The sequence below is a fragment of the Pan paniscus genome, chromosome 14, assembly GCF_029289425.2.
Source record: "Pan paniscus chromosome 14, NHGRI_mPanPan1-v2.0_pri, whole genome shotgun sequence".
NCBI classification, from domain to species: Eukaryota; Metazoa; Chordata; class Mammalia; order Primates; family Hominidae; genus Pan; species Pan paniscus.
In genome coordinates, this window is record NC_073263.2 from 115,702,291 (window position 1) to 115,719,060 (window position 16,770).

Below are 16,770 nucleotides of genomic sequence, written 5' to 3' on the forward strand. Positions count from 1 at the left end.
ATGCATTAAGTATAATTAAAATTGTACCTTATATGTGATCTTATATCCTGGCTTAAGACTTTTTACATCTCATTGAAACTTTTGAACACCACTTCAATGGGTTCATCACTTTCTTAATCAGTTCCATATTATTAAAAATTAACTCAGAATTTTCACTATTATCAGTGATGCTGAAAGGGACACTTTTATGCATTAATTTCATGTGGACTCTTCCGTCCTACTCTTTTTATGTTGAGTGACTTTGCTGATTTTGACCCACTGTATTTGACCCTCATAAAATGTCAGTTTAGTTTGATCCGATCTAACCCTTGACCTTTCTGCAGCTTTTAACATTAGCATCCTTGCCCCTCCTGGTTGTAATTCACTCCTGACTTTCTGCACTTCCTACCTCCCTCACTGTTTTCTTCTGCCCTATTTTCTTCTGCTCCCGTGGCTCAGCCTTTGGCTGCCTCCCTGCCTGTCTGTCCTCCCTGGGCAACGTTGCCCAGCACCACTTTGATGCTGCAGATTTGATTGCAGATCCAGGTCTTCAGCCCTGTTGTCACTCCTGAGCACCAGCCTCCCAGATGGTTCCACCCAAATGTTCCACCCCAGCTCAAGCCCGGCTCCAGCCCCATGTTGGATGGCTTCAGCCTCCACCAGGCTGCCAACAGTGCCTCCCTCTCAGGTCACTCCCAGGGTTAAATGAGAGAAGCACATTTCATTGATACACACACACACACACACACTTTAATGGCTCTGAGATGGAGATGCATCTTGCAGCACATGGTGTGCTATGGTTTTCCAAAACAACAGATGCAATCTGTCACCAATGAAACGAAATATGCACACGACAGTGCCTGGCACAGAGGAAGTGCCCAATAAGTCTCCAGAGGGTGATGGTGAACTTCCAGGAGGAGGCCACCAACCATCCACCATTATTCCCTGCTTCCACAAATCTCCCTATCACCAAACTCTCAGCCCTAACCCTGGTGGGTTCTTTACTTTGTGCTCCTCTGTGCTCCACAGCCAGGGTCAGACCCCTACTCTAGGCGCTTCCGCAGCCCCCCATGGCTCCCTCTCCATCCAATGCAGCCTCCTGAACAGGCCTTCACCGCTCCCATCTCACCACTGCAGTGGGCTGGCATCGATGCCCCTCCCTCCCAATTCATGCTCCCCAGTCCAGCCCCAGCCTGTCCACAGGGGTCTTTCTCAAGTGCCTGTGGAGTCTGGTTTGAAGCCATTCAGTGGCTCCACACTGTCTTCCACATGTGCCAGACTCTGTGCACTGCCGGACCCTCCAAAATCCAACCCCTGCCAACCTCCCTCACCTCTCTCCCATGGGCGCCTGGGTGCTTGCCCTCCCCGCCTGGGACCCTGCTCTCTGCCATGGGTGCCCGGGTGCTCGCCCTCCCTGCCTGGGGACCCCACTCTCTCCCATTCATCTTGTCCAGCATCTGCTCTGCTGACCACGCTCAGGAAGCACCGGGAGACTTCCCCGCTGTGCCCCATTGTGCTCACCCTGAAAACGCCCCTCCCGCAGTGCAAAGCGAGCGCGCCGGGGCTGAGTGTGCCCTTCGCTCCTCTCTGAGCCAGCAGCTCCCGCTCCAGCACCTGGAGAACCGGTTTCTTAAATGTTGGTTCAGTGGGAAGCAGGAGCAACCCTCCACCCCGGGACCCCTTCCTGCTCTGGAGCCTGTTGGCCCTGTGGAGGGAATGGCAGCCTTAATAAAATCCAAATTTCAAAACGTGTGTGCTCTTTCGTGGAGTCTGCACAGGGGGAAGAGAGAACAGGAACTTCGCAGAGTGCGGAAGAAAACACGGCCATTCTGGAAGGAATCACACACTCATAACCATGGTATGGAGCTCAAAGGTGGTGTGAAGACTGGGGCAGGGCTGAGAAGTCCCGGGTGCTGGTGCGGAATCTCCCTGGAGACAGCAGATATGCCAAACAAAAAGGTACCCGCACCTTCTTTTTCATCTAAAATCCATAGCTATTTGAAATTTCCCGTTTTACTTCATCAGATTCATCAAAATTATGTATTCACTCATTCTTTGCCGTATTAGAGCATTTTGTTCAATTGTCAGCAAGGATATGTCAAATGGTCACATCCTGTAACAGGAGATGCAAAACAGTCACCCAGCTGATGACCTCACCCACCATGCATTTGTTCACAAAGTTGAGGAAATTAAAATAAGCTCAGCTGATTGATTGTAGATTGTGAGAGAAAGATTTGGTGAAAATAACTTAGCCAGATATTATGCATACAACATCATTAACATCAGGTTGGCCAGGCGCAGTGGCTCACGTCTATAACCCCCAGCACTTTGGGAGGCTGAGGTAGGAGGATCGCTTGAGCTGAGGAGTTCGAGACCAGCCTGGGAAACATAGTGAGCCACTGTCTCTATTAAAAAAAGAAAAAGAGGCAGGGCATGGTGGCTCATGCCTATAATCCCAGCACTTTGGGAGGCCAAGGCGGGTGGATAACAATGTCAGGAGATGGAGACCATCCTGGCTACCACAGTGAAACCCTGTCTCTACTAAAAAAAATACAAAAAAATAGCCAAGTATGGTGGCACAAAATCGCAATCCCAGCTACTTGGGAGGCTGAGGCAGGAGAATCACTTGAACCCAGGAGACGGAGGTTGCAGTGAGCTGAGATCTTGCCACTGCACTCCAGCCTGGGCAACAGATTGAGACTCCGTCTCAAAATAAATAAATAAAATAAAAATTAAAAAGAAAAGGAAAAAAGAAAAAAAGAAATCATGTGATGATCCTGAATTAGCTGTCCCACAGAATCCAGAATGGAAAGAGTTAAAAATCTGAGTTTGTCCCACAATTTAAATTCTAAACTCTCTTCATTTTATTCAAATTGACAAAATTGTAATTGTAAAGGAAGAACCATGAGATTTAAATTTTGTCATTAATTATACTGCTTATAAATATCCCCAATAAATCAAATTAATTAAAGAGTTTGAAAGATCTTCCATCACTCGCTTTACCTGTATATATAACCATTATATTGTGGACCATTATAATGTGGAAGATTGCTTTCCTTAAAATCCAGCCCATCATAAGGAAAAATATGTAGACACCAAAGATTAAATAAATGCTCCGGGACCATGGACCCCACCCCTGCACAAGCTCCAAGACCACAGACTCCATCCCTGCACAAACTCCAGGACCACAGACCCCACCCCTGGACAAGCTCAAGGACCACAGACCCCACCCCTGTGGAAGCTCCAAGACCATGAACCCCACCCCTGCACGAGCTCTAGGACCACGAACCCTACCCCTGCACAAGCTCTAGGACCACGAACCCCACCCCTATGGAAACTCCAGGACCACAGAACCCATCCCTGTGGAAGCTCCAGGACCACAGACCCCACCCCTGTGGAAGCTCCAGGACCACAGACCCCACCCCTGGACAAGCTCCAGGCCCATGAACCCCACCCCTGTGGAAGCTCCAGGACCATGAACCCCACCCCTATGGAAACTCCAGGACCACAGAACCCATCCCTGTGGAAGCTCCAGGACCACGGATCCTTCCCCTGGACAAGCTCTAGGACCACAGACCCCACCCCTGTGGAAGCTGCAGGACCATGAACCCCACCCCTGCACAATCTCCAGGACCATGAACCCCATCCCTGTGGAAGCTCCAGGACCACAGACCCCACCCCTGGACAAGCTCCAGGACCACAGACCCCACCCCTGTGGAAGATCCAGGACCACGAACCCCACCCCTGGACAAGCTCCAGGACCACAGACCCCACCCCTGTGGAAGATCCAGGACCACGAACCCCACCCCTGTGGAAGATCCAGGACCACAGACCCCCACCCCTATGGAAGCTCCAGGACCACAGACCCCATCCCTGTGGAAGCTCCAGGACCACAGACCCCACCCCTGTACAAGCTCCTAACCCTAACCCTAACCCTGAACAAGCTTCAGAACCACAGACCCCACCCCCTGGACAAGTTCTAGGATCACAGGCTCTACCCGTGGGCACCTACTTGAAGTAGCACCTCATTGCCTTGCCCCCTGCAGTTTCCACAGGTATTTGTGCTGATGTCAGCTTTGCAGTGCTTCCTTCCATGCTTGGTACGACATCGTAAGCCCAGCTCTGCTGCTTGCTGGACATCTCTTATAGAATCCCGAAGAGTGAAGAGAACAAGTACCTGTGCAAAGACACATGACTGTTAAGCAGCTACTAACTCTGAAGGCATTCAGAAAATCTAGTTTGCTTTGCAATTTACATTGAAATTTTAAACATTTCAAGTCCAATCAATTTTCTCAAATCTTTTAACTACAAAGCTAATATTTGCTTTTTGTAAACCATAAAATGTCAAACAGTATAGAGGGTGTAAGGAACATGGGAGTCTTCTCTTGGATGGCAGCCCCTGGAAGTAATCACTGTTAGCAACTTGCATGTGAACTTTGATTTTTATTTGTCAAGTACATATATTTGAGGTTTTGTTTGTTTGTTTGTTTGTTTGTTTGTTTGTTGAGATGGAGTCTCGCTCTGTCACCCAGGCTGGAGTTCAGCGGCGCGATCTTGGCTCACTGCAACTTCTGCCACCCAAGTTCAAGTGATTCTCCTGCCTCAGCCTCCTCAGTAGCTGGGGTTATAGGCATGAGCCACTGCACCCGGCCATATTTGTTTAAACAAAAATGGAGTCCTACTCTATGTAGTTTTCTGTAAATTGCTCATTTCACTCAATAATGTATCATACAAATAGTTTCATTCCATACATGAAAGGCTTCTTCATTCCTTTTTTAGCAATTACAAAATATTTTATACAGATTTGCCTTAATTTATTTAATCAGTCCTCTAATTATTGAAATTTAGGTTGTTTTCAGTTTTTCGATATTCCAAGTGAAACTATGATGATCATCTTAACCCATATGTATCTTTACACAAAATTATGCTGTAACTTATATTCCTAGAAGGAAAATTGTTAAATCAAAGGTAAGCACATTTAGATTTTCAATGGATACCACCTAATTGCCCCCCACAAACAGTCTAGCAATTTTCACCTCTGCTTAAAGTGGTCCCAAAGTGTCTGTCTCCTCATAATTTTGCCAACCCTTGGTAGTAAATATATTTTTAAACTTTGGACCATCTGATTTCTTCTTGTATGAATTGTCTGTTCATAGCCTTTGACCAAATTCTTATCATATGTTACTTTTCGTTATTAATCTATAGTAAGTATATGTTATCAATATTTACCTTTTTTCTATTATCAATGTCATAAGTATCTCTTCCACATTATTACTTATCGATTCACCTAAATTTATTTTAAGGTAGTCAAATCCATCAGTAATTTCCCTTATGGCATCTGGTCTGTGTGCCATACACAGAAAGGGCTCTCTCAAGCTAAGATTATGCAAGTATTCTCCTGTATTCTCTTCTAATACTATAAGTTTTCTTGATTACCTTTCAGTTTTTAGTAAATATGGAACTTAATAACTATGGAATTTTTGTGTATTGTGCAAGTTAGAGATCAATGTTTATTTTTTCAGTTTATTACAAGTTATTAAAAATCAATTTACAATGTCAAAAACTCTATTCTTCACACTTCATAGAAATTGTTCTCCAGAGATTTGTAGCAGTGCTTTCCCATGTCCTCACCAACATGAAGGGTTACCCGTGGGGGCACTCTTTGCTCATTTCACTGCCAAAAGCAGTGTCTGCTTTGATGCTGCCCCTCTTTGACTACAGGTGAGACGCTTTCTCCCTCACTGTTCTCTCTCACAATGACAGATCACTGTGGTGATATGTCACAATTCCATCTGTGGGCTGGGCTCAGGCAGGAGAGTCAAATTGCTCAGGTGCTTGGCAGAGGCTTATGTCAAAGTCAAACCTGCAGGAAGTTTTGGGGATGAGATTTAACAATCCCGCACATGTCTTGTTTCTAGGTATGAGAGTCAGCACCTCCTATATGTTGGGTCTAAGTACACAAGTCAAAATCTCACTAGTGGACTGAATTCGTGCATGAGAGCCTCCCAGAGCCTCCCACCTCTTCTGCTGGCTTTGAAACCCTTGTGAAATCACGGCCCCACAGGTGTGCTTCTCCCAGCCTGTCTGTGTCTGCGACACTCCTTCTCCAGGGATCTCAGTGCTTTTATCCACATTGTCACCTCCACTGCCCTCCTCCCGGCTTGTTTTCAGACATCATTTTATTTTTTACCTATTTATTTTCTGTTATACTTTAAGTTCTAGGGTACATGTGTACAACGTGCAGGTTTGTTACATATCTATATATGTGCCATGTTGGTGTGCTGCACCCATTAACTTGTCATTTACGTTAGGTATATCTCCTAATGCTATCCCTCCCCACTCCCCCCACCCCATGACAGGCCCTGGTGTATGATGTTCCCCTTCCTGTGTCCAAGTGTTCTCATTGTTCAATTCCCACCTATGAATGAGAACATGCAGTGTTTGGTTTTCTGTCCTTGCAATAGTTTGCTGAGAATGATGGTTTCCAGCTTCATCCATGTCCCTACAAAGGACATGAACTCATCCTTTTTTATGGCTGCATAGTATTCCATGGTGTATATGTGCCACATTTTCTTAATCCAGTCTTTCACTGATGGACATTTGGGTTGGTTCCAAGTCTTTGCTATTGGGAATAGTGCTGCAATAAACATACGTGTGCATGTGTCTTTATAGCAGCATGACTTATAATCCTCTGGGTATATACCCGGTAATGGGATGACTGGGTCAAATGGTATTTCTAGTTCTAGATCCTTGAGGAATTGACACACTGTCTTCCACAATGGTTGAACTAGTTTACAGTGTAAAAGTGTTCCTATTTCTCCACATCCTCTCCAGCACCTGTTGTTTCCTGACTTTTTAATGATCGCCATTCTAACTGGTGTGAGATGGTATCTCATTGTGGTTTTGATTTGCATTTCTCTGATGGCCAGTGATGATGAGCATTTTTTCATGTGTCTGTTGGCTGCATAAATGTCTTCTTTTGAGAAGTGTCTGTTCATATCCTTCGCCCACTTTTTGATGGGGTTGAATAAAGAATAAAAGAGAGAAGAATCAAATAGATGCAATAAAAAATGATAAAGGGGATAGCACCACTGATCCCACAGAAATACAAACTACCATCAGAGAATACTATAAACATCTCTACGCAAATAAACTAGAAAATCTAGAAGAAATGGATAAATTCCTGGACACATACACCCTCCCAAGACTAAACCAGGAAGAAGTTGAATCCCTGAATACACCAATAACAGGTTCTGAAATTGAGGCAATAATAGCCTACCATCCAAAAAAAGTCCAGGACCAGATGGATTCACAGCCGAATTCTACCAGAGGTACAAGGAGGAACGGTACCATTCCTTCTGAAACTATTCCAATCAATGGAAAAAGAGGGAATCCTCCCTAATTCATTTTATGAGGCCAGCATCATCCTGATACCAAAGCCTGGCAGAGACACAACAAAAAAAGAGAATTTTAGACCAATATCCCTGGTGAACATCAATGCAAAAATCCTCAATAAAATACTGGCAAACCGAATCCAGCAGCACATCAAAAAGCTTATCCACCATGATCAAGTAGGCTTCATCCCTGGGATGCAAGCCTGGTTCAACATATGCAAATCAATAAACATAATCCAGCATATAAACAGAACCAACGACAAAAACCACATGATTATCTCAATAGATACAGAAAAGGCCTTTGACAAAATTCAACAGCCCTTCATGCTAAAAACTCTCAATAAATTCAGTATTGATGGGACGTATCTCAAAATAATAAGAGCTATTTATGACAAACTCACAGCCAATATCACACTGAATGGGCAAAAACTAGAAGTATTCCCTTTGAAAACTGGCACAAGACAGGGATGTCCTCTCTCACCACTCCTATTCAACATACTGATGGAAGTTCTGGCCAGGGCAATCAGGCAGGAGAAAGAAATAAAGGGTATTCAATTAGGAAAAGAGGAAGTCAAATTGTCCCTGTTTGCTGATGACGTGATTGTATATTTAGAAAACCCCATCGTCTCAGCCCAAAATCTCCTTAAGCTGATAAGCAACTTCAGCAAAGTCTCAGGATACAAAATCAATGTGCAAAAATCACAAGCGTTCCTACACACCAATAACAGACAAACAGAGAGCCAAATCATGAGTGAGCTCCCATTCACAATTGCTACAAAGAGAATAAAATACCTAGGAATCCAACTTACAAGGGATGTGAAGGACCTCTTCAAAGAGAACTATAAACCACTGCTCAACGAAATAAAAGACGACACAAACAAATGGAATAACATTCCACGCTCATGGATAGGAAGAATCAATACAGTGAAAATGGCCATACTGCCCAAGGTAATTTATAGATTCAATGCCATCCCCATCAAGCTACCAATGACTTTCTTCACAGAATTGGAAAAAACTACTTTAAAGTTCATATGGAACCAAAAAAGAACCCACATTGCAAAGACAATCCTAAGCCAAAAGAACAAAGCTGGAGGCATCGTGCTACCTGACTTCAAACTATACTACAAGGTTACAGTAACGAAAACAGCATGATACTGGTACCAAAACAGAGATATAGACCAATGGAACAGAACAGAGCCCTCAGAAACAATAATACACATCTACAACCATTTGATCTTTGACAAACCTGACAAAAACAAGAAATGGGGAAAGGATTCCCTATTTAATAAATGGTGCTGGGAAAACTGGCTAGCCACATGTAGAAAGCTGAAACTGGATCCCTTCCTTACACCTTATACAAAAATTAATTCAAGATGGATTGAAGACTTAAATGTAAGACCTAAAACCATAAAAACCCTAGAAGAAAACCTAGGCAATACCATTCAGGACATAGGCATGGGCAAGGACTTCATGACTAAAACACCAAAAGCAATGGCAACAAAAGCCAAAATTGACAAATGGGAGCTAATTAAACTAAAGAACTTCTGCACAGCAAAAGAAACTACCATCAGAGTGAACAGGCAACCTACGGAATGGGAGACAATTTTTGCAGTCTACTCATCTGACAAAGGGCTAATATCCAGAATCTACAAAGAACTCAAACAAATTTACATCATTTTATCGTTAATATCTTTGGGTCACTTTATTTTATATTGTCTCATAAACAGAATAGCATAATTTTGCATTTTAACCTAGTCCCAGAGGCTTTCCCCGCTCAGTTTTATCCATTTATATGTATTGACATAAGTATATTGTATTTGTTCTCATTTCTGGCTCTTTTGTTTTCATTTCCTTACTTTTCCTCCTCTTATATTAATACTATTGAGTTTTTCCTCAGCAAATGTCAAGACAGTGCTTGCAACCAATGTTTCAAATTTATACTTCATTTACTTTCTTTGGCTCTCTTATTCTTCCTGCTTTATGTAACAGGAAACAGATAAAGCCCACCACAAAAGCAATGTTAAGATAAAGTCAAACAAAAAAAGGGAAAACAGAAGCACTAGAAAGAGTTTCCTGCAGCCACAGACCAGTCACTGCACTTTATTTGAAGTTCCCAGCTTTGGCAATATGGCTCAAGTGTAGGCTCCAAGACAGAGCTGGGGAGGAGCAGGCTCTTGCAGGACACTGGCTCCGAGGCGTGCCTCCCCCACTGCCCTGTACCTGGACAAAAATGGGAAATATGGGAAATGACTCATTGTCTCTGAACCTCAAGCTGGAATTATGGTCTGTGTGTCCCAAGAAGATGGCTTTCTCAGCAGCATCTTTAAGCTCCTAGGGCCTTTGGCGCCTGTGTGTGAGGGAGGAAGGAGGCGATGGGCCCAGGGCCATAGGGTACCTCAGTCTTCAGTCCCCTTCTCTGCCATGGGGTCTGCAGTTTTGAACTACTGGAACGTGAATGCATCTCTTGGTGGTGCTTCCCCACCTTGGAAACAGACCAGCCACGTACCAAGCTGGCGACGAGGGAGCACGGCACACACGTCTTCTCATTTTAGAAAGAAAAACAAAGTTAATTTATTTGAAAACTGTAGGTTTAGGAGAGAAAAATGCTGTGTTATGAGACCAGAAACCTGAAACACAGCCTTCAGAAGTCCCTCCTGGGCCCAGTGGCCACCTTGACCTGCTGTTGAACCACCACCTCCCTGTGGTTCGGCCAGCTGGCAGACCTTTGGGATCCGAGATCTTTGCTCTGGGATCTTCGCTGGCCTCGCATGGACGGGACACACCACTTTACCTTTATAGTCCCAGAAATTCATGACACTGGCAGAGAAGCCCTTCCCTGCTCTCCAGAGCCCAGGCCCCTCTCCTCCGCCCCAAAGCTTCACCTGACGGAGGCTGTACTGCCAGTCTCCTAGATCTCTCAATCTGGTTTAAATATTAACTCGCAAAATTTCTCAAACATTTTAAAGGAAGGATTTCAATTTTCCATCCTCCTTACCCCTTCAAGTCATCCCTCATTTATCCCTAACTCCAAAATGAGAGGATACTAATTTTGTACCTGTTTCTACTGAAGGATTTCTATAAGATTATCCAACAAAACCCACTGGCCATCCTGGCACTTCCTAGAGCCCCCAGCTAACTGGAAGTATGCATTGCTCTAATTTAGTGCCCCAACCCCAATAACTCCTGCACATGAGAAAGAAGCAAAAATTAAACAAACACAAATGATCTCCAGGAGCAAAATTAGCTGTTTAAATAATCGGCTGACTCAGTGCAGGTTGACACAGGACACACAATGGATGTGAGTTGGCTTTGAGCTCCTCGGCCTCCAACCATCATCTCGGACAAAAGCTCAGCCTCGGGGAGCCCCATTCTCGCTTCTAAAGATGGGACAGGAACCACCCCCTGGACCTCACGTCAGGGTTAAGTGAATAGCATTTGCAAAAATGACTGTGAAAGTGACTCACACTTGGCTGGGCATGGTGGCTCATGCCTGTAATCCCAGCACTTCGGGAGGCCGAGACAGGCGGATCACGATTTCAGGAGATCGAGACCATCCTGGCCAACATGGTGAAACCCCGTCTCTACTAAAAATACAAGAGCCCGCCGCCATGGCCGCCTACAAACTGGTGCTGATCCGGCACGGCGAGAGCGCATGGAACCTGGAGAAGCGCTTCAGCGGCTGGTACGACGCCGACCTGAGCCCGGCTGGCCACGAGGAGGCGAAGCGCGGCGGGCAGGCGCTACGAGATGCTGGCTATGAGTCTGACATCTGCTTCACCTCAGTGCAGAAGAGAGCGATCCGGACCCTCTGGACAGTGCTAGATGCCATTGCTCAGATGTGGCTGCCAGTGGTGAGGACCTGGCGCCTCAGTGAGCGGCACTGTGGGGGTCTAACCGGTCTCAATAAAGCAGAAACTGCTGCAAAGCGTGGTGAGGCCTGGTGAAGATCGGGAGGCGCTCCTATGATGTCCCCCCACCTCCGATGGAGCCCGACCATCCTTTCTACAGCAACATCAGTAAGGATCGCAGGTATGCAGACCTCACAGAAGATCAGCTACCCTCCTGTGAGAGTCTGAATGATACTATCGCCAGAGCTCTGCCCTTCTGGAATGAAGAAATAGTTCCCCAGATCAAGGAGGGGAAACGTGTACTGATTGCAGCCCATGGCAACAGCCTCCGGGGCATTGTCAAGCATCTGGAGGGTCTCTCTGAAGAGGCTATCATGGAGCTGAACCTGCCGACTGGCATTCCCATTGTCTATGAATTGGACAAGAACTTGAAGCCTATCAAGCCCATGCAGTTTCTGGGGGATGAAGAGACGGTGCGCAAAGCCATGGAAGCTGTGGCTGCCCAGGGCAAGGCCAAGAAGTGAAGGCCGGCGGGGAGGATACTGTCCCCAGGAGCACCCTCCCTGCCCGTCTTGTCCCTCTGCCCCTCCCACCTGCACATGTCACACTGACCACATCTGTAGACATCTTGAGTTGTAGCTGCAGATGGGGACCAGTGGCTCCCATTTTCATTTTAGCCATTTTGTTGCCTGCACCCACTCCCTTCATACAATCTAGTCAGAATAGCAGTTCTAGAGCACAGGTTCTCAGTCTAAGCTATGGAAAAGCTCCCCTTATCCAACAGAGTTTAAAAGTAGTGACTTGGGTTTTTGCGAGTGCTTTGTTTACTAAGGACTTTGGGGAGGAACCATGCTAAGCCATGACCAAGAGGAGAAGCAACAGAGCCTGTCTGTCCCCATGAGCGGAGTCTGCCCTCTGCTCTTCTGCAGTCAGGCCACTGCCTGGGGGCTCTAGTCATTCCAGTGGAAGACAAATGTAACCTGCGTGGTGATGTGACAACTGTTTCCTCCCTGACCCCAGAGGATCTGGCTCTAGGTTGGGATCAATCCTGAATTTCGTTATGTGTTAATTTACTTTTATCTAAAAAGTATAGTATATATAGATAATACAAAACAATAACCCTTCTGGGGTTTCTTGTGGTGGTTGAAATAGTCCCACATGTGGTCATCAGAAAATAAGCCATTCCTCATACCAATAAAGGATCAGCTCCTTGACCTCTGAGGGGCAGGAGTGCTTCCTGGTGTGTGTATTAGAATCCCTTCCTGCCTTGTTTCATGGCAGTGAAATGCCTCTTGGTCCTGTCCAAGTGTGTCTTTCACTGATTTCTGAATCATGTTCTAGTTGCTTGACCCTGCCACATGGGTCCAGTGCTCATCGGAGCATAACTGTACTAAATCCTTTTTCCATATCAGTACAATAAAGGAGTGATGTGCAATAAAAAAAAAAATACAAAAATTAGCTGGGTGTAGTGGCGTGCGCCTGTAGTCCCAGCTACTCAGGAGGCTGAGGCAGGAGGGTCGCTTGAACCAGGGAGGCGGAGGTTGCAGTGAGCCGAGATCGCGCCACTGCACTCCAGCTTAGGTGACAGAGCGAGACTACGTCTCAAAAAAACAAAAAAACAAAAAACAAAAAACAAAAAAAGTGACTCACACTTACTTGGCAAAAGATAAATTTGAGTTTCTTTCCTTCTTCCTCCTGAAGGCCCTTTACCATCCAGCAACAAGCCAACATGGCTCAGTTTACTGATTCCGGGAAAAGTACTTTGCTGCATTTCAGAAAGATGTTTAACAACAAAATTGATAAAAGGTTATCTGATTATTTGAATAGAGATTTCTCCCAACAGGATATACAAATGGCCAATAAGTGCAAGAGAAGATGTTCAATGTTATTAGTAAATGCAAATGAAGACCACAGTGAGATGTCACTTGCAGCCACTAACTTGTCTGCAATCAAAAGGTAGATTATAATAAGGATGTGGAGAAACTGGAACCCTCATAGGCTGCTGGTAGGGGTAAACAGTGGTATGTATACATATGTAACAAACCTGCACATTGTGCACATGTACCCTAGAACTTAAAGTGTAATAAAAAAAAAAAGGAAATGAAATAAAAGGTACACAAACTTAAAATGAAAAGAAAAAAAAAAAAGAGTGGTGCAGCCACTTTGGAAAACAGCTTGGTAGTTCATCAAAAAGTTAAACAGTTACCAAATCACCCAGCAACTCCACTCCTAGGTCTATATTCGAGAGACTTGAAAACATACATTCATGCAAAAACCCATACACTGATGTTCATAGCAGCACAGTTCACAATGACCAAGAGGTGTAAATAACCCAAATGTCTATCAACTGATGAACAGATAAAACGTGGTATAGCCATAGAATGGAATATTATTCTACCATAAAAAGGAATGATACTAGTTACAGAATGGATAAACCTTAAAGACATTATTATGTTCCGTGAAAAAGCTGGATACTAAATGCTGCATGTTGTCTGATCCCTTTTATATGAAATGTCCAGAATAGGCACATTCAAAGAGACAAAAAGTAATCAGTGGTTGTCGGGGCTGGGGGAAGGGAAATTGGGGAGTGATCCCAAAGGAGTTTGATTTTTGGAGGGGGAGGTAATGAAGATGTTCTGAAATTATATTGTGACAATAGTTGCACAACTCTGAATATACCCAAACACACTAAAATATACACTATAAAGGGGTACAGAATTGTATCTAAACAAAGCTGTTATTTTAAAAATTGTATGTTTAATTCTAAGTAAAGGCTTGTCAATGAGTTGAAATATTCCATTTCCCAAGTAAGTTGATAGTTTCTTGTTCTTGCCTAAGAAAGTGTTAGTTTCAAATATGTATTTTAAATCCAGCAGGAAGTGAAACTGGAATTTAGCAAGCGCACAGCCAAGCCTGGACCCTAAAAGAGAAGTGAGGAAGGGTGAGGATTCAGAACACAAATCCAGAAAGAAGACACGTGTGATGAGGGAGTGACAAGGAAGACCCACAAGGCCAGCCATGAGCTCCCCCAGGCTAACACAGCCAGCGGTCTCAGGGCAGTGATGGGAATCAGCCTTGCCCAGGGCCGGGGCCAGGGCAGCCCCGCTGTCTTCCTCTCTTCACTGTTATCACAGCCGGAGCAGCTGTGAAGTGCCCAGGAGGCAGCTCCTCAAACGGTGTTTCAACAATGTGTCCGAGCAGATGACGCAGCAAAACTATTTTCTGTGCTTCTTGGACTCTGATAACTGGAAACAAACTATGCAGAGTAATGTTAGGAGGTGAGGGTTTGAATTAGATTGTTTTCTCTAGCTATGAAGACTTATTCTGTTACCGTATTTTGAGCTGTGGTGGATTTGTCTATAATTCCTAGGTGGATTTTTAACTTACCTTAAAAGCTCTGTGATTGTTCCTTTAACAAATATCTAAATAAATCAGATTAAAATTTTTGAACGTGATGAAACTACAGCTTGACTCCAGAATACATAACCTAAGATATAAAAAAGACCCAGAGGGCCAGGCACGATGGCTCATGCCTGTAATCCCAGCACTTCGAGGGGCCGAGGTGGGCGGATCACAAGGTCAGGAGTTCGAGACCAGCCTGACCAACATGGTGAAACCCCATCTCTACTAAAAATACAAAGAAGTTAGCCAGGCATGGTGGCGGGCACCTGTAATCCCAGCTACTCAGAAGGCTGAGGCAGGAGAATCGCTTGAACCTGGGAGATGGAGGTTGCAGTGAGCCGAGAACGTGCCACTGCACTCCAACCGGGGTGACAGAGCAAGACTCCATCTCAAAAAAAAAAAAAAAAAGAAAAAGAAAAAAGAAAAGAAAAGAAAAAAGGACCCAGAGAGTCTCGGTTGGAGACATCAAGGGTATGTCTGAGAGCCCTTGGGATCTGCTTAGTTCTCTATCAGCCCCAGGTAAGATCCCGTCTAAGCTGTTCCACAACAATGAACATCAGCCCATGGGCAATGCCTTTTAAAAATGAGTTAAAAGACTCACACACACCTTCATTCATTCAACAGAACTCTGCATATGTAGTCTCAGCCTCATGGAGCTGATAGCTGGCCCCTCAGAAATGTCACAGTCCCTAACTACTCTTTGCTATTTATTTATTTATTATTTTTATTTTATTTATTTATTTTTTGAGATGGATGGGATTACAGGCACATGCACCACCACTCCCAGCTAATTTTTGTATTTTTAGTAGAGACGGGGTTTCACCATGTTGACCAGGGTGGTCTTGAATGCCTGACCTCAGGTGATCTGTCTGCCTCGGCCTCCCAAAGTACTCTTTGCTATTTTTAACCTATATTATAGATTTAAATTTTTGTTTTGTTTTGTTTGAATGAAAATAAGAAGATAATTTCAGGCCGGGCATGGTATCGCACACCTACATTCCCAGCAGTTTGGGAGGCCAAGGTGGGAGGGTCGCATGAGCCCAGGAATTCAAGACCAGCCTGGGCCACATGATGAGACCCCATCTCTACCAAAAAAAAAAAAAAAAAAAAGCAGCAGCAGCTAATTCCATTCCTTTATGCACAAGCCCCTTTAAAATACACTTGACATGAATAGCAGAGCTTGCCTCCCTCTCCTCCATGCAGAATTCGGCAATCCCAGGTTCCTCACCGCTCCTCAGGGTGGACCTTCCATTGACATGTTTAAAATCACAGACTGTGGGGTCAGACAGGCCTGGATGTGGATTCTGGGTCTCCTGCTGATCCCCCGAGTGGACCTCCTGAAGCCTCTCCTGTGCAGCAGGTGGTGCTGGAGCCTGAGATGCCGGCATCGGGCCGGGAGGGGCTGGGCCTCTGCCCACTGCAGCCATGACCTCTCCAGGTGGCCCCGCCCCCCTCTGTCGTGAAGCGCAACTGGGCACAGGAGCTCCATTAACAGTCCACGTCTGTGCTAAACTTGATGGGAAAAATGGCCTCTCCATAGCGATTTGTATCCTTGGTTTGCAAGCCTCGAATTTGCACCTCCTTTTCCAGGTGGCAGTTTAGGGTTGACTCTGGCAGCGTTTTCTGAATGTGCCTGCCTGTGTGTCCCCACCTTGTTCCACCCCACAAGGGTTGTGCTGTAGGAGTCCTGGCCTCTGCCAGCCCTCCCTGATGGGCCCTAATGCAATGAACTTCAAAGGATCTATCACAAAACTAGAAAGGCTGCTGTCTGGTCCTGAGAACATTGTTCTCTTTTCAATCTCTCTTTCCAGAGAGCAAACAGCTTATAAAGACTGACAAATTGCTACACATAGTCAAGAAGTAGACAAAATCTTGCCATTACACAGAAGAGCCATAATGTCAGCTCTTTTCCCTTCTGGACTTTGCTCAGAGAGTCAGTGGACAAATGAGCATCCTGCCAGCAGCCTTAGTGTAAAAACCAGCCACCCACAAGCTCTGATGACCTGAAAAGTCAAGTACCAGGTGCATTTTCAGATCCAGAGATGTGTCTGTCCCATGTTACCCTGGGTATCAAATTAATTGAAACCTATAGAACTTTGAAATGCTTTAAAACCATCATAAATATAATGGATGGAGCAGTGAGGACA

General features: G+C 45.0%; 1 protein-coding gene and 1 pseudogene across 1 annotated transcript; both read left to right on the top strand.

The window, feature by feature from the left end:
• The first annotated feature begins 920 nt into the window (after positions 1-920).
• Positions 921-16,264, top strand: LOC129393680 (uncharacterized). Its single transcript, XM_055097072.2, has 2 exons — positions 921-1,938; positions 14,098-16,264. The coding sequence occupies exons 1-2, from the start codon at positions 1,069-1,071 to the stop codon at positions 14,143-14,145; spliced, it is 918 nt and encodes a 305-aa protein (XP_054953047.2). The 5' UTR covers positions 921-1,068; the 3' UTR covers positions 14,146-16,264.
• LOC100995746 (phosphoglycerate mutase 1-like) lies at positions 10,965-13,519 on the top strand (annotated as a pseudogene).
• Positions 16,265-16,770: the final 506 nt, after the last annotated feature.